A 20,907-nucleotide genomic window follows, 5' to 3' on the forward strand; every position below is an offset into this window, starting at 1 on the left:
TACAGCCGCATTCATATTGCAAATTGCACTCGGTTCAACTGCTCTGCTATGCTTTTGTTTAACTTTAACAAAAAAGCAAGTAAAAACAACAAAGTAAAAATTTTTACACGTTGAGGTATGTAATCCCTCTGGAATTTTTCGTTATGTAAATGTCTAAACAAATGAAGGTCACTTATGAAATGATTTACCTGATTGCTTATTTTCAGTTATAAAGATAAGCGTTTTTCCATATGATAATGCAATAGTTTTAATTTTGAAAAGCTACGTAGTTAAATAGAAAAACTAATTTCAAATAGTTCCAGGGCAAAATAGATCTTATTTATGACCGGAATTATTGAATTGGCAATAAACGTATTACCACTTTCGCAAGGAAATGCGATTTATGATATATTGTAGTTACCGCTCCAAGGCAATCAGATCGCTAAGGTCATCGGCCAATTTCATGCCAACATAGGCTTAACAGAGGCCGTTTTCAATAAAATATAATACTACAGCTTCAAGATGCCGCAAACCCGCTATTACTGACCCACTTTGGGGCACGTATCTTCTCTACTACTGATTTTAATGCATTAGTCCATCACGCAGGCAAATCCGCAACCAACACCTAGTATTTTATAGTAGACTGAGCCCTCACCGGTCTCCCCCTCATTCACACAACTTATTACAAACCAGGGATGATTCGGAAGTGAGTATTCTGGAACCGGAATCGGAACTTTTAAATCTGACTTATCGGAACCGGAATCAGAACCGAAATCGGAATTAGAATCGAAACCGGAGTCGGAGGCAGAGACACAGACTAGTACAGAGATTAATCAAAACATAAAATTGCTCAACGATGAATGCAAGCGCGAGGCGGTTGGCTAGGTGACAAGTCCAAACTTTTCCAAACACGTTTTGACTGTGATCGATCAGTGCATTTGATATTCGTTATAATTTTCGATTCAAAATTATCGAAACAGATATCGAAATCGGGAGTGTAACATCAATCGTAAGTTCCCTTGTATCGGAATTGGAATCGAAGCTCCGGAACATCCCTACTACAAACAACACTGGTAGAACACGAAAAAAAGAATTATAATTTAACGACCAACCTTCTTTATCCCCAGGTGCCTTCCTAATCCCGTTCCTCATCATGTTAGTGCTGGAAGGCATCCCGCTCTTCCTGATCGAGATGGCCATCGGTCAGAAGATGCGCCTGGGCTCCCTCGGAGTGTGGAACACCATCCACCCATGGCTCGGTGGCATCGGCATCTCCAGCTGCGTGGTGACACTCTTCGTGGCCCTTTACTATAACGTGATCATCACTTGGGTGTTTTTCTATCTCTTCAATAGTATACGGGTGAGTGATTTTATGGGAATTAAAGGCCTGGGCTAACAATTCCATTACTGCACTCGACTGCGCAAGTCAATCTATGATTTATTAAAATGTTTCATTTTAAAAACTGTTTACGTAAGGGTTCATGTTTTGGCATTTTGTTAATCAAATAAAATTTTATAACGTATTTAAACCTATTTGATTAAAAAAGAAAATACTCTTACCTTCAAAGTTTATTCTGACGAACTGTCGGTCGTTATAACTAAACCAGTCATGGTAATTAAAGATAAATTAATGGTAGAATAAATCAATCCAATGGTAGCAAGAGAATACGACAAAGAAAGCATAAATTTGGAATATAGAAACAGAATCATTTCAGATATGCTGTTTCGTATTTTAAGTCTTCTATTGTAACGAATTCGACATACAGCTGACATTGACGAAAATATTTATAATGCCCACATTGAAACTCAAAATGTGAGGTCCATTCCGCACACTCTCCGACAAAACATACGTATTCTCTAACTCCACATTCGGAGCAATTTAACGAGTCGGACGTTCGCACAAGATATTGAAACATATTTGTCGGAATAAGGCCGGAGCGGAGTCTCATCACTGCCACTAGCTGCCGTCTGCTCAAAACACAATCAACTATCGAGATGGCCGTTAGAATGATTAATTGAAATGAGCCATTAGATAATTCCCTATTTCAAAAGGTACTACCTACCAGCTACGCTCATTACCTTGAACTAACATTGCTCTTAACTCTGTTCAGTTAACAGCCGATCAACTACCATGGGCTCATTGCCCTTACGACAACGGTACAGCCGAGGCTGAATGCAACAAGGCCTCAGCCACGGTCTACTTCTGGTACCGCGAGGCGCTGGACGCCTCCCCCAGCATCGATGAGCCGGGCGTGCCGCGGTGGTGGATTGTACTGTACCTACTGCTGGCGTGGATCATCGTGTTCTTCATTGTGATGAAGGGGATCCAGAGTAGTGGGAAGGTGGGTTTACGAGAGCAATTGTGAAACAAAATGATAACTAATGTCCTATAGTTTTGAGTTCGTATTCCTTTGTTAATTTCAGGTTGATGAATTTAATACTGCTATTTTTTTTAAATTACTCTGAGTATTCATGAATGAAATTGAAGTGAATTATCTTCGAAAATAATACCTATTTTTCATACAACTTGTGTATTCTGCCTAATCAATAAATAATTATGAGTGAGTTTTTAGGCCATGGTATCATTTGACCATTTATCTATAAGACAGCATCCCGCGCGCCCCCTAATATCTACCTACAGTGGTGGGTCTCAGTTTGAAGAACATTGTAGCCAGTGTAACTACTGGACAAGACTTAACATCTCATGTCTCAGGAATACCAAACAATACTTTGTAATTCAAGGTGTTGGATGGTGTTTCTACTGTTTATGGGCGGTCGTATCGCTTACCATCAGGCGAACAGCAACCTATTCTCATCATTTAAAGCAATAAAAAAACCAAAGATAACGATTTTTTCTTTATTTACAGGTGGTTTACTTCACATCCCTGTTCCCTTACGCGGTGCTGACGATCTTCTTCGTGCGCGGCATCACATTGCCCGGCTCTTCTGATGGGATCCTACACATGTATAAACCTAAGGTAAACTGCTCATTACTTTTCGTATAGGCAATCTAAGTAGCTCCTCGTTTCATAATAAGGGCAAAATATTTGTTTAAAGTAGTAATTTTATTATACAAAAGAATGTAATAATGATTTTTTATTTTTACGCGAATGTTAGACATCAAAATAAAATTATTGTACGGATTTTATCTCGTTTTTTTTTAAATCTTTGTTTTAATTTCGGAGTTTTTTATTTGGATAAGGCAACCCCATCGTAACTTGTTACAATGAGTTCATCAGCGAGTCGCGTTCATGTTTGTTTGTTTTGTTTCTTAATTTAAATTTTAATCAAATAAATATTTTTTTTTTACTCTTGATGGTCCAGTCTACACAACATGAGTTTACAGTGTCTTGAAGTCAATGATATAAGTATAAAATGTAGGTAGATATTGTAACTGACTTTTTGGAGGACTAACACCTCAGTCCCCCCGACTATGAAGGCTGTAAAGTCTTCGAAACATCAAGAGAAAATTATAATATAAAAAACCAAGATAAAATCCGTAAAATAATTCTAATGAATAATAACTAAGGAGCATGTATGTCTAATGTATGTGATTAATATGTTCTGTATGGACCAATGCTAATCGCTTATCGCGCATGACTACTGGAACACATTGCGAAAGATTATTAATGCATAATCGATTTCAATTTGGAGATGAAAGGACATCGTACGCGGGGCCTGTAAATTTACTGCAATTCTGCAAATATTGATCATAAAGAATTTAACAGTGAAGCTGATTTTCAAAATTGTTCCTCGTCCTTTATTTTATTAACTCGTCTTAGACTAACAACTCCAGTCAAAACCCGATTCCTGCTGGATTCCCTTTGGTATTTTTTGTAAAATCTAATCAACATTGAAACGATTTCCAGACTTCGTTTATGTATATTATTAGTATCCACAAATTGTGTCGGGTTTCCTTTCAGAAAATTTCATACTTCACTGATCGACTCTATTCTCATACACTTAGGCTCTTTCTATTTCAGCTGGAGAAACTTCTAGATCCAACGGTATGGCTGGACGCGGCTACACAAGTGTTCTACTCCTTCGGGCTCGCGTTCGGATCCCTTATCGCCTTCGGCTCCTACAACCCTCCGAACAATAACTGCGTGAGGGATGTCCTCCTGGTCTCCGTGTGTAACGCCCTAACAGCGATCTACGCGTCCGTGGTCATCTTCAGCATCCTCGGCTTCAAGGCTTATACCATGGTGGAGAACTGTATTGTCAAGTAAGCATTCTTTAAGATCCATAAGCAAACTAGCAAGTAACTAACAGTCTTTATGGTCACGTGGGATTAAGGAATGGGTCATCGGAAAAGTCAGTTACAATATCTACCAACATTTTACATACTTGTATAATTGTAAAATGTACGTAGATATTGTAAGTTTGATTACTCGGACCACCAACACCTCAGAAGTGGCCATGAATGCTGCAAAGTCTTCGAAAGTCGGGACAAAATCTATATATATAAAAATGAATCTCTATTTCCCTTGGTCGTCGCATCACGCGTGAACGGGTGGAACAATTTCGCTCTTTTTTGTTGTATTAAGGCGATACCTCAAGGTCCATTTTCATACATTTTGTTTCGGCTTTAATCTGGGTAACTAAACAAAAGGCCGAAATATCCATGATTATTAATTATTTTTACGTTTTTCTTTCAACTGCGAGAACTAATCACTAACTAGACGTGAATTTAAATTCTTTACTTGCCAATACTTGTTTAGTTACCCAGATTAAAGCCGAAACAAAATGTATGAAAATGGACCTTGAGGTATCGCCTTAATTATTGTCAGGAGAAGATTGTTATGAAAGAAAAAATTCAAAAAAATGCGCGGATAATTAGAAAATTTAAGAATTTAACTTAACTTAAATATTAAATTTATATAACTGTCAATTGTTTAAAATATCTGTCAGCGATTGACAGAATGCGCGCTGCAAATTCATAGTTAAGTCGGGACGAAGTCTGTCGGGTCAGCTAATTATAATATAAAAATTGCGATATAATTCTGAAAACAGTTTTATTCCAATATAACGACACTTAATACCTTTAAGAACAGTATTGTCAAGTATTTTCAAACCTGCCAAATACTGCCAGAGCTCGAACTACTGATGGCAAACAATATTTTTCTGTTTGCTTTGAGTTAACACGTCATACATAAAGTTCGCGTGCAAATTGACGTGTTTGCTCAGTGTGGCCTGTGTGACCGTGCCCAAGCAATTATTTTGCTTGTATCGTACTTTATGTGTTAGGAAGAATGTTTGCCTTAGTCGAGTAATGTCAAAGTTCAAAGCAGGCATAAGGTCAAATAAGACACTGAATGGCAATTGGACTGATGCATTTAGATATTCTGTGGACGATATTGCATCAAAATTGATTTATATTACCCATTGTTCAAATCCTGTATTCTTCTTTGTTTTATCGGTGATTTTGCCAACGTCGCGTGAATATATATTATAATATTAACATAACTTTATTATTTATAACTATTACACGAAGTGGACTAAAAAATCGGTAGCGTGGAGAGCATAAATAAACCAGCTGTGAATTATGTCTGATCTTATTTCGCAACGGAAAATGAAGAGCCCCTGTCCAGAATTAATGAGCAAATAAATCGCTGTCGATTGTGTGGCATTCTAAGTGTTCTTAATACTTTTGGATAAATGCTATAATAGATAACCATAAAATAAAATGCCACACTTTAATGGTATAATATTGTATAATATTTATTTATTTAATGACACACCACCAGCATGTATGCATTAATAAATAACGAATAACATCATTATATAAAAACAATTCTGATACACATGCCCATTAAAGGTATATACAACATTCACGCAATAAGAGTAACAACTAACAATTATTATACAATTTTATAAGGCAGACAGTAAAGAGAGTAATTTAAAGAAAACAAAAAAATACTTTCAAATTATGAGAAAAATAAAAAAGAACTGACTGTATCATGACTACCTCGATGTTTTAGTCGTATTGCGTGTGCAGTATTATACCTCTCTGAGGTCGCGGGTTTGAATCCCGGGTTGGGCAAAGTAATATTAGGTTAGACTGCTCAGTATCCACCCGGAGTCGGTATTGTGTCCGATATGGACTCACCTTATCATATCATGAGACGGAAAACATTGCGAAAAGTGGGCACCCTAGATGCACAACACGCCTTCATTAGTATTGTGAATCACGTCTCAAAATGCTTGTGTATCAGAATAGCTTTCAAATGAGGAAAATAGTCTGAATAATATGATGCCGTTGCCATTTCGTAAAATCACGTATTCTAAAGAAAGTAAATAACCTTCATATCGATTAAACTATTTCTAAAAATAAACGCGGACCGGAGTTATCTACGAATGGTTCGCTATTGCGTGCCGACCGTGTATTATTCGCTACTGTGATGCTCAAACTTTTGTATCACTAATCCCACTAGTATCAAAATTGTGGTTCAAAATCTAGGTAAAAACTATCTAACTACAAAATGTTGAACATCAATTTGATTTGCAATTATAATAATGGCAGTATATATACCTGGTATCCTCTATAAGAAGGTGTAGACTTTAGTCCACCACGCTGGCTTGACTTCTCAACTCGAACTTCTTCGAGAATCTTCCAGTATGTAGATTTCCTTGCAGTGTTTTTCCGTACCATAATTTAGACTTAGACTGATTAGTAGTACTAGAGACTCGTGGAGCTTCACAACTTGGTTATATAAGTTACTGTCGCTGGCTTATAGAAGCTGCAGTTATTTTTTATGCATGACTACGTGACCCCACTGTATCTGATAGTAAGTGGAGTGGGGTCCAATAAAATGTCGACTGACGAGAGATAGTTCCCGCTCGACAGTCGACACAATTATGCCGGCCTGTTAGAACCGGATATATACAGGATAATCTCGGAACGCGCGACAATTACGTGAGCTACTATGGTGGGTTTTTAACACCTTGTGTACGGTAGTCGCTATCGGGGCGAATAAAAATATATCCTACTACCAGCAGAAATAGATGTAGTGCGGAATGGTAAAAAATGCCACCATAATAACGCAGTTTCCTCTTTGCAGGGAGATTAAAGTCCTAGCCCTGCACCATATCGGGGGCTTCACGCTCAACTCCACGGCAGATTACTATCGGGAGCAGTTCCCGAGACTGAACGGTACGGCCATAGCAGCCCTCAACCTCACTGGATGCACCATGAGTCGGCAGCTTGAGGAGGTAACGACTTTTTATGGTTCTATACAAAACAGATAAGAAAACCCTATTTAAAAGTCGTGTTTCATTTTTTGGGCTTTCTCTTTGAAATTTGATTGTTGTATAAGCAAAATCACACTTTCCCAGGAGTTATTAATGTAGATCTACTTCTTCTACCTACTTTTATTCCATTCCAAACATGTTGCATTATATATAGCTAGTGGAAGCCTCATTTTGGACGCAGTGATAAAATATTAATAATATAAATTTGAGTTTCTATATTTTTGATATCCTAGCCTAACAATAAATTGTTTTTCCTTAATCTTTTTTTATATTGATATTGATTCCTTCTATTCCAGGCAGCTGAAGGCACGGGGCTAGCTTTCATAGTGTTCACGCAGGCTATTCTGAAGCTTACACCAGCTCCTTTCTGGTCCATCATATTCTTCCTCATGCTGCTGTCTCTGGGCCTTGGAAGCCAGATCGGCATTATGGAAGGAATGCTGTGCACCATCTTTGATATCGACTTCTTCAAGAGGTTGAGCAAGCCAGTTATTACTGGTAGGCAGTTTTTAATGAACTACTTTTTTGCTTATAAAACTATCGATATTTAAATACTGTTAAAGTGTAATTTGATTTTTACTGGTGATATTTGCATCCCCAGTATTCATTTCATGCTTCGATGGCATTGTCAATTACTATTATTGATATTTACATTTGAAACTACTTAATTTTGAGACTGTTTTCACGTTTACTTCTAAGTATTATAATCAGTTTTAATTTCCGTAATCGCTACTTTAATTTATTTTATTTTATTTTGGACAACAAACAGTCATATACATCAACAAGTAAAATTAGCTTACATTTTTAATATTAATTAATATTTCAATCCAATTTGATGAGACAAAAAGCTGATATAACAATTCAATGAAAATCAATGTGTTCTACACAGGCGTGGTCTGCACTTTCTGTTTCTTCGTGGGGCTCATCTTCACGACCGGCGCGGGAGAGTACTGGTTGAAGATGTTCGACTCGTTCGCCGGCACTATTGGTCTCGTCGTCGTCGCTCTGCTAGAGATGATCGCTGTTATTTACATTTATGGACATGAGAAGTGAGTACAACAGTTCTTAATCTATCGTGTTGAATGAGTGTTTTTTTGGTTTATGTCAGTGGTTTATTATAGAGCCTTAAGTTTGTAAAGCCGTTGATACTGCGACTGATCTCTATCCGGTTATGTCAGCGTATGAGAGTCAAAGAACAGAGAGTGCACCTGTGTATTGCGCTTATACTTGTGCACTATGATATAGCCTGTAGTGCAGTGGCGAAGCGTCCATACAAGCCGATTCCTACCGGGTTACCTTTTGTAAAGTAATTAAAAATAATAAAAGACAAACGTAACAATATAATTAGAATAAAACTAACAAGTCATCTTATAATTATTAAATTAAATCAATACTTAAATGATATCTGTCGTACATGTCAATTTGTTAAATCGTAACTCAATCGCAGTGCTCGCGCCTTATAGTGTTCGAAGTGAACCCGGCCGTGCATAGCTTCCCTCGCGATATTGTTCTCTCTTTCACACGCAGCGCGGTGTCTTTGTCTAATCTTTTGGAAGTGACGTAAAAATACATGTGTGCGTACGTGTCTGTGTACTTCAGGGTAACCCGAGAATTTGCGGCTTCATGTTGAGCTAATTTAGAATGTATAATTAGTGTTTGTGCGTTATTAATTCTTGTTGGACTCTTTTAGGTACCTATGTTGAAAATATATGATTATTTTGTAAATTCAGAGACTAGACATAATTTTTATGTTAGAAGGGAATTATTAAGTATTATGATATTTTACTGATTTTAATTTATTGTGAACAGCGTATTATATTATGTTAACTGTAGAGAAAAAAATTTTTTTTCGGGTTCCCTTTTGAAAATTTTCACCCTTCGCCACTGCTGTGGTGTACTCGGCTGACCTCTGTTGATATTGGCCGCCGTGACAAAAATTCAGCTAGGAAGGAATCATATAACCTAATCAGGAAAAAAAACAATCAGTACCAGAAATTAGTTCCACATTTTACCACAAATCGATAGATTTATCTATGACGTTTCTTGTCTATCAGGTTTACAAACGACATCTACGAGATGACCGGCTACCGCCCCGGCATCTACTGGCAAGTGACGTGGCGCTACGTGGGCCCCGCCATCGTCACCTGCATCCTGCTCTCGTCGCTCGTGTTCATGCTCATCAACCCGCCCATGTACGGCGCTTGGAATGCTGACGAGGTAAGTTCCCATCACACCTACAATATTGTAAACCCAGGTCGACAATGGCACGTAATTATAAGCGAGCGTTGAAGCTCGGCGAGTCTCTGGGAACACTAATCTGTCTTGAGGAGTCTTGTCTTAAGGATAAGTGTTAAAGGACAAGGTGTTGCTTGACTTCAACCTACGTAACTTTACCATGGTAAAAGTTTCAATGCATATGTCTCCGAAATAAAGCCCTGTATATGTATAATAACAATATCAGCCATGTATTATATACTGTTCCACTGCTGGGCACCGGCCTCCTCTACTACTGAGAGGGATTAGACCTTAGTCCACCACACTGGCCTAGTGCGACTTGGTAGCCTTCATTCACCCTTAAAATTTCCTTTAGAGAACTTCTCAGGTATGCAGGTTTTCTGACGATATTTTCCTTCACCGTTAAACTAGCGATCATTCACAAAAAATACACACATAACTTTAGAAAAGTCAGAAGTGTGTGTCCTTGGAATTTGAACCTGCGGACATTCGTTTCGGCAGTCCACACCCAACTACTCTATCGCCGCTACAACACCCTGTATTTGTCGTAACGTTGGAGCAAAATTAAAAACCACTCCTTACAAAGAAGTAAAAGAAAATTCGAAAATTCTTTATTGGTGACATTAGAAATGTTGGTCATGTAAAATATTTAATTCCTTTTATTGATTCCTAAATTAAGTACATATATTTATAGATGTCATGTTATAAAGTACTTAAAAAACAAGAAATAAATTTAGTAAATGATTAATAAAAACACTTGCAAAATAACGAGACGTATGGATATTTACTGATAGTGAGATTCGACAATTCTAATGTAGCAATGGAGAATTCCTCCAATATTTATGCCATATGAGATCCCAGAAGGCCATTCTCTCGTGGTTGACGTGGTCGCCCACTTCCATATTCACGTCTATGTTCATGTACGGCCTGGCATTGCCAGTAGTGACTGGCGTCCATTTAACTGGCAACAAATTTGTCACTCTCGGTGTTGGGTCTCTGAAAAGTATAGTTTAAATTATACCTTATTAGAAACAAAGGGATACTGTCAAAATTAACAGAGTTTTTCTTTATACAGACATATTTTGTTAAAACTTGACTTCCTAGCGTGAATTATGATTATCGATGAGTTTCTAATCTGATGTAACTGTGTACTAAAATCTAAAATAGATAACAAACTATTGACCAAACATATATAACGCATGTTACAACGATATATAATATATTTTTAAGCATGTACACAGATATGATAAATTGTTGATATGAGCCATCTTGCGCTCATTATAAAAACTAAAACTAACAGTAGCTCCATTTTTCCTTTTTTTGCTTGTCAATCCAGTTCGAATAAAAATGTCAACGCATGGCCAGTTTTGCGTTTTATTTAATCAAAAAGAAAAAGTGATTTAATATAGTGGTCAATACGGAACCGATACAACGCATTTTAATAGAAAGATAGTCTCGTATAGAAGAGATAGTTTGCTGTATGTTAAACTTACCCATACTTCACAAAGTTAGCCCACATCTCCGTCATCCTATCCCGCATCATAATCTGCTCAGGAGTTGTGAGATTCTTCGGGTCACGCGCTATTTCGAAAAGAAAGTCCAGCTCTTCAGTATGTATGGCCCCTGCTCCAGGTATATCCTTGTATGGACTGCTTCCAATGTACGAAAATACGTATTTGTAAACTTTCTCAGCTCCTATTTTAAGGTAATTATTTACTGAACGTTCCTCAGCATGGTTTCCCATGAAATCGGACAAGAAGTCAGTCAGTTCAAGCATAGATGACTTTGCTATCGGCTTTCCACCTAAGTAAAAATCTCGAACGATCTTTGTAAGCGTTTCCAATTCTTCTCTTTTAAGTGCGAATATGTCCGATAACTTCTCGCTGAATATATTTTGCTGACTCTTGTAGAAATCTTTATCTCCATCAGCGAATATATTAAAAGTCTCCTTACTGTTGTGCCCAATGAGTATTTTTGCATTTTTAACTTTATCAGACTTTTTGAAATGGAACGGATCGGTTGTGATGAAGTTGTGGACGCCTTTGAATTGTTTCTCTTTGCACGGCTGTAGGGAATTTGTTAAGTTGCGTGACAGTTTCATCACTTCTACCGGGTTGGCTGTTGCTAAAAATCGAATTGCATCGTCATTAGTCGAGCTCTTATGTCCCATTAATTCTGCTAGTTCTTTAGCCGCATTGTAATCGCCTTTGCCAAATATGTAAGGTGTGAAAACAGAAGCACTTTGGATTATAGCTTTATCGAATAACTGTTCATATTTGGAATAGAGATGGAAATCGACAGCTCCGCCACCATAGCTTTCGCCAGCAATTGCGATTTTGGTCGGATCTCCACCAAACGCTCCGATATTTGCCTTGATCCACCTCAAAGCAGCGATTTGATCCTTCAATCCCTGGTTGCCTGGTACTTTGGGATCGTTCAAACAAAGGAAACCATATGGCCCTAATCTGTAATTGACAGTAACGACTACTATGTCACGTTGGACCAAATATTTGCCGCCGTATAAGCCAGCATATCCGACAAAGAAACCGCCACCATAGAACCATACAAAAACCGCCTTTTTATTATTAGCATTAGCATCTTTAGGGACGTAAATGTTGAGTGTCAGACATTGGAGTGTTCCTCCTTCAATTCTCCCCGCTTGGGGACAAAATATATTAGGGTCTGTGGCTTTGAATGGTTGCGCGAAGGCGGGCTGCTCCAAGGAGTTCTGAAAACGAAAATTTATTGTTTATAGTATATGGGTGGCATTGAAGTTGGTATTGTTTCTATTTTCAAGATAACTCAACTTCTTATGAATCATAAATGCCAAACAAATTCTATTATTTTACTGGGAAGTCCTAGGTACAAATCCCAGGTAAGATGACCATATGATGTGTGCCTATTCTACCACTTTTTGCAAGGCTTCCAAGGTCTCCAATGTCAGCCCGGCGGTCGGCCAAAAAACTAAAACAAATCCTTCTTGCAACGTATTTGATAAAGTGTTTTGCACTGACCCTACATTTAAAAACCATTAAGGCAATTGGAAAAGACAATATGCATAACTAAAATTATATATAATATTAAACTTACACCAAAAGGATTCCCCTCGTCCACCTTAGCGTAAGGCACACCGAAGAAGGTCTTATATCCATCGCTAGTAGTCTGTCCGACCACAGTTCCTTTGCCAGTAGTCACTATGACATCCTCGGCCCACGCCGGGGCGAGTAACAACACCAATATCCACATGTTTACTGCGGAAAGAGAACGCGCCGTCTGTTTGTGTGGACAAGTTGTGACGATAAAGTGATTTCAGAGATCCGTTGTATTGTTTTTGTGATGCAAAAACCTTTTGCGAGTCTTTGACGTATGTGGTTTAATGTTCTTATTTATTTCAATTTATTTATATTGAAATTCCCACCGACTCTACACACACACACACACACATCACGCCTTTATCACCAAAAAGGTATGCAGAGGCGTAACCAGGACACCCACTTTGCGCCAAGTATGTTTCGTCCCAAAATGTGATGGGGGGCGAGCCTATCGCCATATCGGGCACAAATTCCAGACTCCGGGCTAATACTCAACAGAAAACCCAAATATCAACTTTTGCCAGGCCTGGAATTCGAACCCGAGGACCTCGGAGAGCTGCCATACCGCGCACACAGTACAACTATGCCACCAAGGCAGTCTCAAAATTCATTTCTAATTACTAAAATTATTGCGCGCTAACTTCATTAGGCCATAGCCTAAGTATGCTGCCAAAACAAATAGACAATAATATATATTTGCTCACTTTATTATAAAATGATAATAATGTCAACAATATTTCTGTTAATAGCACTTAATTAACATGGGACGAATACTTAAAATGCCAATAAACTGCATACCAACTGATAATTATAAATGTTTACTAAACTTACTTGACTTTTCATATCTGAAATATTCACCTTTAGTGTTATATTTAAAGCCATCGCGTTTCTTTTTATATTCTTTTATCGTATTATTTATATGACTACAGTTAAATAGTATATAAAATCAGAATTAATAGTTAGCTACATGTCTGAATAAATAATAAATAACAACAATAGTAACTTCAAATAAATCATTGATTGGTTTTACGCGTTATCTTTTTTTATGAGTGCACGACAAAGTGTCCCCATTGCACCTGGTAGTAAGTGGAGTGGTCCAATAGAATGTCGACTGACGAGAGATGATTATCCCTCGACAGTCGATACAATTATGCCGGCCTGTTGGAACCGGATATACACAGCCTGATCCCGGAACGCGACACACTTACGTGAGCCGTTATGGCGGGTTTTAACATCTTGTGATGGTCGCTATCCGGGTGGATATAAAAAATATACTACCAACAGCGAAATCTATCTCATCAAATAAACTAAACTTTTCATGTCATTTCAGTAGGCAATGTTGTGCTGTAATCCCCTTTAAAACGAAACACAGCAGCGTTTCTAAACTGTTCTTCAGAAGAAATAAAAGATGTTATTGTGTTTAATAGAATATTTATTTATTTAAATAAGGGTCTCCAACGGTACATACTTTTGTTATTTCTAGTACTAGATACTAAAATCACATTCTGTGTAGTAACAAAGAAAATTCACAACACTCACAAATTACACGTAATGTTTATCTTTCACGGAAAGCAAAAAAAAAACACAAATTAAAACCACATCTAAAATTACAAATCTATGGTAGTCTGACTTTTAAACAAAAGCTTAATATACTAAGAAAACTATATTGGAAATTTTACATGTTGTAATTATAAATAATAACAAATTATTAAGTACTATATTATGTCTAATGATAATTTTCTTTATAGAGTACGCAAGCGAGCTATTCTAATATTTTTTTCATATAAATACTGCCTAAGAAACGAATTTAAACCAAGAGAGAAAATACTAGTCAAATATTATATATTATACAGAACCACGCTCGTGGTGTGTTTTTGTATGTAATTCCCCTCGTCGTGAAAACATATCTGACTCATAATGTCAAGAGGCTGAACCATTGAGCGTGTTTAGGATGATTTTCCTCAATCTCATATAGAATATTAGTATTGATTATAAACCGCCACAGTCGCGTAATTAGTTGTATTACGATGGGACTGTTGTGAGAGGTTCAATTCCCGGGTGGGGTTTAGTCATTTTAGGTTTTTTTTTGTCAGTCTGGATTCTAGAAATTTGTCCAGTAAATGGCTATGTTGGTTCTATGTATGTTTGCCACATATATGAAACCTACATAGCTGGCAAATTGTAGGTTTGATGCAATCTGTGGCATCTGCATACGACTGCAGACTAAGCTATAAGTGAGCAAAACTCAAGTTTAACACATTGAATTTTATCTTTACCAAATATCAACCAGTAGTCAATGAAACTCAGTAAAATTTGCAATGACACCAACCTGCCTGGGATGCTTGTCTGATTGCAATTTCGAGTTATTCAAACTTACGAATTTTTGGTTAACCTTTTTGAATAATAGCTACCTAGTCCCTTCTTAAAAAAATAAAAGATCAAAGATGTATGTATGGATTTTTATATGGAATTTTCCTGATCAAACTACGGTCCTTCCTTGACTGTTTTAAGAACCGGAATAACTATTTTTACTCTACTATTCCTCATAACAACATTCCACAACTTTTGTAAAAAATAAATCAAGAATTTACATCTCACTGCAATGCATACGCTTTTGTTTGGAGTTTGTAAAGATATAAGTAGTATTCATATATCGTTTCAATATATGTTGACTCTACATTATTTTCTAGCTATAATGATCTATTGTGTTTGAAAACAACTGTTAGAATAAATATTTACGAAATTTAAACAATGTTTAACATTTTACGGATTCAAATAAATTATTTCATTTAAAAATTTGTTAATCTCAATACGCTCTTATTTTAGTGTAGGTACTAACGGGTATTTCTTATTTGGTAGAGGTGGTAGCTGCCTAGTAAACATTAGTCTATGGCATGTATGGACCAGCTCAACCGGGGTTATACCAATATCTTACACAATTTACCGAAGTAACAGCCTACTGTTACGTTTCGTATGGTCAATTTGGTTGCGGGAAGCAGTTTCTGCCGCTTCCCACCCTCTTCTCTTATCCTTTTTTCCCTCTAAGACCGGCGACAACCCAACCAACAAGCCCTGATCCTATAATATCAGCATCACAAGCCTTGAATCTTTTTCTGATTTGGCATCTGCATACGGCAGACAACGCTGATTGAACGAAAATCGAATCACGTAGACTGAATTTGACTTTCATCGAATCAAACAGTAATCATTTAAAATCAGTTTGTAATCACACCAACTTGCGTTGGATGCTTATTCCATTGCAATTTCGAGTTATTTTATCTTACGAATTTTAGTAAATTCATTTTTAATACCTTTTTTTCTTCCAAAGACATGAGTTTAGGATACGAGGTGTGAAAATGTGGAAAAAAAAGGCAATATTGCTTTTTCCGTAAATATATTTCCTGCACAAAGGACTGGGGACTTGAAAAAAGCGGCAGGAAGTTGATAGATGGCTTCTTATGACCGAGATGGTTGGCGATCAGATGAGAAGGCCTACATTTAGAAGTGAACAGCAATAGGTAGAAATAATATTGGGAATAAAATTATTTAACTTTATTTCGCGTTTTTTATGTTTAATTCTACTCTCCACGGTGCGGAGACTTCGCAGCCTGCATTGTCGCTGGACAAACAATCCGATAAAAAATTTTAATTCGTGTAAACATAAGAAATGATTATGCAAACTATGTATAATTCTATTTGGTTTAAATAGCCGGAGAAGTCTTCCAATATTGGTTCCAAATGAGATCCCAGAAGGCCATCCTCTGCTGGTTGACATAATTCTTCACTTCCATGTTCACGTCTATGTTCATATACGGTCTGGCTTCGGTATTTGTCACCGGCGTCCATCTCACTGGCAGCAGGCTTGTCACTTGCGGTGTAGGGTCCCTAAAATGTAAATTTATATCACAAATTAGTAATAGAAACGGTAACAAAGCTGATTACTTCTAGAGAGTTTATGAAACTCTATGATAGGAATATTCGGGAAACTCTTCTTCGGTGGAAGTCTTTGAGATGAGATATGTGGTGAAATACCAAGATGCGGAGTTGGTGCAACACTATTTCAAGCATGTTCCAGAGTTGCTTATTTTTTATGAAGCCGCCTGACTAATGTCAATTATCTCTAAGGAATGAAGTCCCAGAAGATCGTCTTCTAAAAGCCTATGTAAAGTTTTGTCCCCCCTCCCTGGCAATCGAATTCAAGAACTGCTAGTCCACTACTAACTTTAGCAAGGGATTGGTATAAAGTTCTAAATTAAGACAATGAAATCATATAAGACTCCAAAGGTCTATCGCCAAAAGAAGATTCTCAACAAATATATAATTTTTACAGAATGTTCAACTTACCCATACTTAGCGAAATTAGCCCACATTTCTGTCATCCTGTTGCGCATCATGATCTGTTCATCAGAAGTGAGATTTTGTGTCATTTGGAAAAGGTATTGTAGTTCTTCGGTATGAAATGCTCCTACTCCAGACAAAGACTTGTATGGACTTCCTCCAATATAGGAAAATATGTATTTATAAACTTTTTCTGCTCCAAATTTCACGTAATTGTTAACCGAACGCTCCGCTGCGTGGTTCACCATGAAATCGGACAAGAAGTCGCTCAGTTCGAGCCTTGATTCCTTTGCTATCGGCTTCCCTCCTAAATAAAAGTCACGGACGATCTTAGCGAGAGTTTCCAATTCTTCCTTTTTAATAGTAAATATCTGGCCCAGTCTCTCGCTGAATGCATTTTGTAATCCATTATAGAAAGCATCATCTTTATCAACGAATGTATCAAAGGTCTCTTTACTGTTGTAACCAATAAGTATTTTAGCATTTCTAATTTTAGCTGAATTTTGGAAATGATAGGGATCTGTTGTCATGAAACTTGAAACACCTTTGAAGGGTTTCTCTTTACATGGTCGTAAGATGTTAGTCAAATTGCGTGCGAATTTCATAACTTCTACAGGGTCGGCTCTTGCTAAATATTTGATTGCATCGTCATTGTTCATACTCTCATGTCCCATTTTTCCAGCAAGTTCTATAGCTGCGTTAGGATCACCCTTACCGAATACGTAAGGAGTGAAAATCGACCCGCTTTGGACTATAGTCTTGTCAAATAACTTTTCGTACATAGAGTACAGATGAAAATCAACGGATCCTCCGCCATAGCTTTCTCCAGCAATCGTGATTTTCGTCGGGTCTCCACCAAACGCGCCGATATTTGCCTTGATCCACCTCAAAGCAGCGATTTGATCCTTCAGTCCCTGGTTACCTGGTACTTTGGGATCGTTTAAACAAAGGAAACCATACGGGCCTAGTCTATAGTTGACTGTGATGACTACTATATCTTGTTGGACTAAATATTGACCGCCATATTGGCCGGCATATCCGAAGAAGAAGCCACCTCCGTAGAACCATACGAATACCGCCTTCGTATTACTAGGACCGGCTTGGTTTGGCACGTAAATGTTGAGTGTCAAACATTGGAGTATTCCGCCCACAAAAACTGTCGCTTGGGGGCATAAAATAGTAGAGTCATTGGCTATAAATGGTTTCTTAAAAGCCGGCTGGTTTAGTGAGTTCTGGAAATAATAAATTTATCTTAAATTCATCGGTAACTTTGTAAGCATTTTTGTATTTTCACAAAGTTTTAGCTGGCCTCAGTCCAACATATTTGTTATTCAATTCCCAATTAGTAGCCCTTTGCATATAAATTGAGAGAAAGCATCACCAAAGTTATTATTTTATGATGTTAAATATAGGTGCCTAAGTGTTACACTTATCTAAATTTTGACTGAAGAAGACAAAACCCTCCGAGTTGGTATAGTGAACACAGAGCAGTGAGTGCTATTAAAAAGGACTCTCGAACAATGTATCTTCCCCTTAATAGAGATAACAAGAAAAGTGTTGTTGGAAATATTCTTAGTCATAGTCTCATTAATAATTTAGGTTAAATTACATATCTTATTAGTCATTTTTGACAACATGATGTATTGCGTAGAGTCGGTACAACATAGAAAAGAAAAGAAAATATTTGCGTATGAATTGAAACACATGAGAAAATATGGTTTTAATTGAAAACGAGCGATGAAAACGGAAATGTCCTATTGCTATTCCCGTACCTACTTAAATACTCTAAAAGTAGACTTTATGTAGTTTTTATAGACTTTATATGCTCTAAAAGGGTGGGCAGAGTTAAAACAAAACAACTTGCCTTTACACTTTTGTTAAGTCACCAAAACCATATTTTTTATAATGTTTTATTATTTTAAATATTATCGGGTATTATAAATACTAAAACTAAATGAGAAATGATTAAAATTATGACAATTAACGTTTACGAGATTAGATAACAAAAAATGGTTAACTTACACCAAAGGGATTCCCCTCGTCCACCTTAGCGTAAGGCACACCGAAGAAGGTCTTATATCCATCGCTAGTAGTCTGTCCAACCACAGTTCCTTTGCCAGTAGTCACTATGACATCCTCGGCCCACGCCGGGGCGAGTAACAACACCAATATCCACATGCTCACTGCGAGAGAGAATAACGCGAAATGTTTGTATGGACGAGTTACGCCGATGACGTGGTTTTATGGTTCCGTGTTGGTGATGTAAAAACGCCGCGAGTCAAAAATTTTATAGACATCTTATGAGGTATACAAATTACCTTACGATGTTTTTCTTGATCGTTAGAGCATGTGATAATTCACAAATATACACACATAACTTTAGAAAGGTCATTTATCTTGACAGTCCGTTCCACTCCCAATCAGGTTATCGCCGTTTTGTACCTAAACTATAAGTATACTAATTCTATCAAGAGCAAAGTTTTGTTTGTAATCCATCAACTTTAAAACTACTGGACAGATTTTGAAAATACTATTATTCATAGGAAACTATAGACTATTTAGTGACCAACCCCTCCCTTCCCCTACGGCTACTTTTTATCCCAAGTCACGTTAACTACGTGGAGCTATGCGCAAAAGTTACTCTTAAATAAAATAATTTATGTATTGAACCGTATTCGAGAAGTTTCTCGTATGTAAATCCCCTTTTGAGAAATACGACTCAATGCCAAGAACAAGTAAAACATTTAGTTTATTTGTATAATTTTCCTTATTTGTGTAGTGATTTGTGTAAACTATTAAATACGTTGCAATAATTCCAAAGATATGTTAATTACTATTTGGGTTTTAATCTTAGAAAACAATTTTACGGAAATGGCGGGAAATGATAAAAAAGGATATCATAAAGAAAAAAAAACAAAATATACTTCAAAACCAGTTTATACTGAACTCTGTTACGTGTGCGAGTTCTTTGCCGACTTTGTATTGTTTCCTCTTATATTTCGAACAAGTTTTCCTCGAAGGAGAATTTACAATCATGTTAAGAAATAAAGTGGTCATTGCCTTCTACAACTTGATATATCATTTAGTGATATGGCGATAGGCTCACCCCCTATCACATCACTGAACGGAATATGCACGGTGCAAAGTAGGAGCACCGGTTACGCCTCTGCCTACCCCTTCGGGAAAAAAGGTGTGCGTGTGTATGTATATAATAGATAATATTGATTAATTCAATTAAAAACAATTCACAATCAAATGAATAAGCGGTCAAGGATCAAGAGGTATTTCACCTTCGTTAGGTAATGGTTGTTAGAAGCGAGTTTGCTACGATCATTCTGATTACATTATAAAATTATAAGTAAATTCGAGATAAAACGACGATAGCCTTGTAGGGCGTGGAACGGACTGCCGAAACGAATGTCCGCAGGTTCAAAATCGAAGGACACACACCTCTGACTTTTCTAAAAAATCATGTGTGTATTCTTTGTGAATTTATCGTTCGCTTTAACGGTGAAGGGAAACGTCGTGAGAAAACCTGCACATCTGAGAAATTCCACTTTAGAAATTTTAAGTGTGTGAAGTCTACCAAACCTAGGCCATCGTGGTAGACTAGCGGATTAAGCCCTTTCAGTAGTAGAGAAGGCCCGTGCCCAGCAGCGGGACAGTACAAAATACAGGACTGATATTATCATAGGGTAAATTCAATTTATTTTTTTATTATTAATGTCAATCGAGGTTGTTTCCGCGATACCAGAGTGCGAATTAACCGAAGTAAGAGATGTCTGAGCATGACGATCGCCTTGCAATGTAATTTATAGTTCGGGGAAGAGGCAGCCTTAAGAGAAGGTAAACCGGGCAAACGCGTAGGGTCTCACGCTTACAAGGGCTTCACGTGGGACTTTGGAAGACCTTTTTACAATCTTACCGAAGAAACTGTTACACGGGGAACCTTTTATTACTCCACCCGGGGCCTCGCGACGTTTTTTTTTTGCTTTCGCCTAGGGCCGCCGTT

The 20,907-nt window shown here is 37.3% G+C and overlaps 3 protein-coding genes across 5 annotated transcripts in view; 1 reads left to right on the top strand and 2 right to left on the bottom strand.

Annotated features, from left to right (window-relative positions):
- LOC115450342 (sodium- and chloride-dependent transporter XTRP3) overlaps nt 1–20,907 on the top strand; it is a 41,203-nt gene that overhangs the window by 15,471 nt on the left and 4,825 nt on the right. For all 3 annotated transcript variants that reach the window (XM_037441180.1, XM_037441188.1, XM_037441182.1), the window contains exons 3-10: nt 1,107–1,339; nt 2,091–2,321; nt 2,847–2,957; nt 3,963–4,204; nt 7,041–7,191; nt 7,527–7,728; nt 8,120–8,279; nt 9,285–9,447. In XM_037441180.1, coding sequence (XP_037297077.1) covers nt 1,107–1,339; nt 2,091–2,321; nt 2,847–2,957; nt 3,963–4,204; nt 7,041–7,191; nt 7,527–7,728; nt 8,120–8,279; nt 9,285–9,447 — 1,493 coding nt within the window. The remainder of the gene's footprint in view (nt 1–1,106; nt 1,340–2,090; nt 2,322–2,846; nt 2,958–3,962; nt 4,205–7,040; nt 7,192–7,526; nt 7,729–8,119; nt 8,280–9,284; nt 9,448–20,907) is intronic.
- Nucleotides 10,060–12,852, bottom strand: LOC115450343 (acetylcholinesterase). The gene is made up of 3 exons (XM_030178340.2): nt 12,556–12,852; nt 10,959–12,193; nt 10,060–10,461 (listed from the first exon to the last, which is right to left on the bottom strand). Exons 1-3 carry the CDS (start codon nt 12,709–12,711, stop codon nt 10,275–10,277), a joined length of 1,578 nt encoding a protein of 525 aa, XP_030034200.2. The 5' UTR covers nt 12,712–12,852; the 3' UTR covers nt 10,060–10,274.
- On the bottom strand, nt 15,935–19,108 carry LOC115450344 (esterase E4). The gene is made up of 3 exons (XM_030178341.2): nt 18,918–19,108; nt 16,902–18,127; nt 15,935–16,442 (listed from the first exon to the last, which is right to left on the bottom strand). The coding sequence occupies exons 1-3, from the start codon at nt 19,071–19,073 to the stop codon at nt 16,259–16,261; spliced, it is 1,566 nt and encodes a 521-aa protein (XP_030034201.2). The 5' UTR covers nt 19,074–19,108; the 3' UTR covers nt 15,935–16,258.

Source organism: Manduca sexta, chromosome 4, assembly GCF_014839805.1.
Source record: "Manduca sexta isolate Smith_Timp_Sample1 chromosome 4, JHU_Msex_v1.0, whole genome shotgun sequence".
Classification (NCBI taxonomy): Eukaryota; Metazoa; Arthropoda; class Insecta; order Lepidoptera; family Sphingidae; genus Manduca; species Manduca sexta.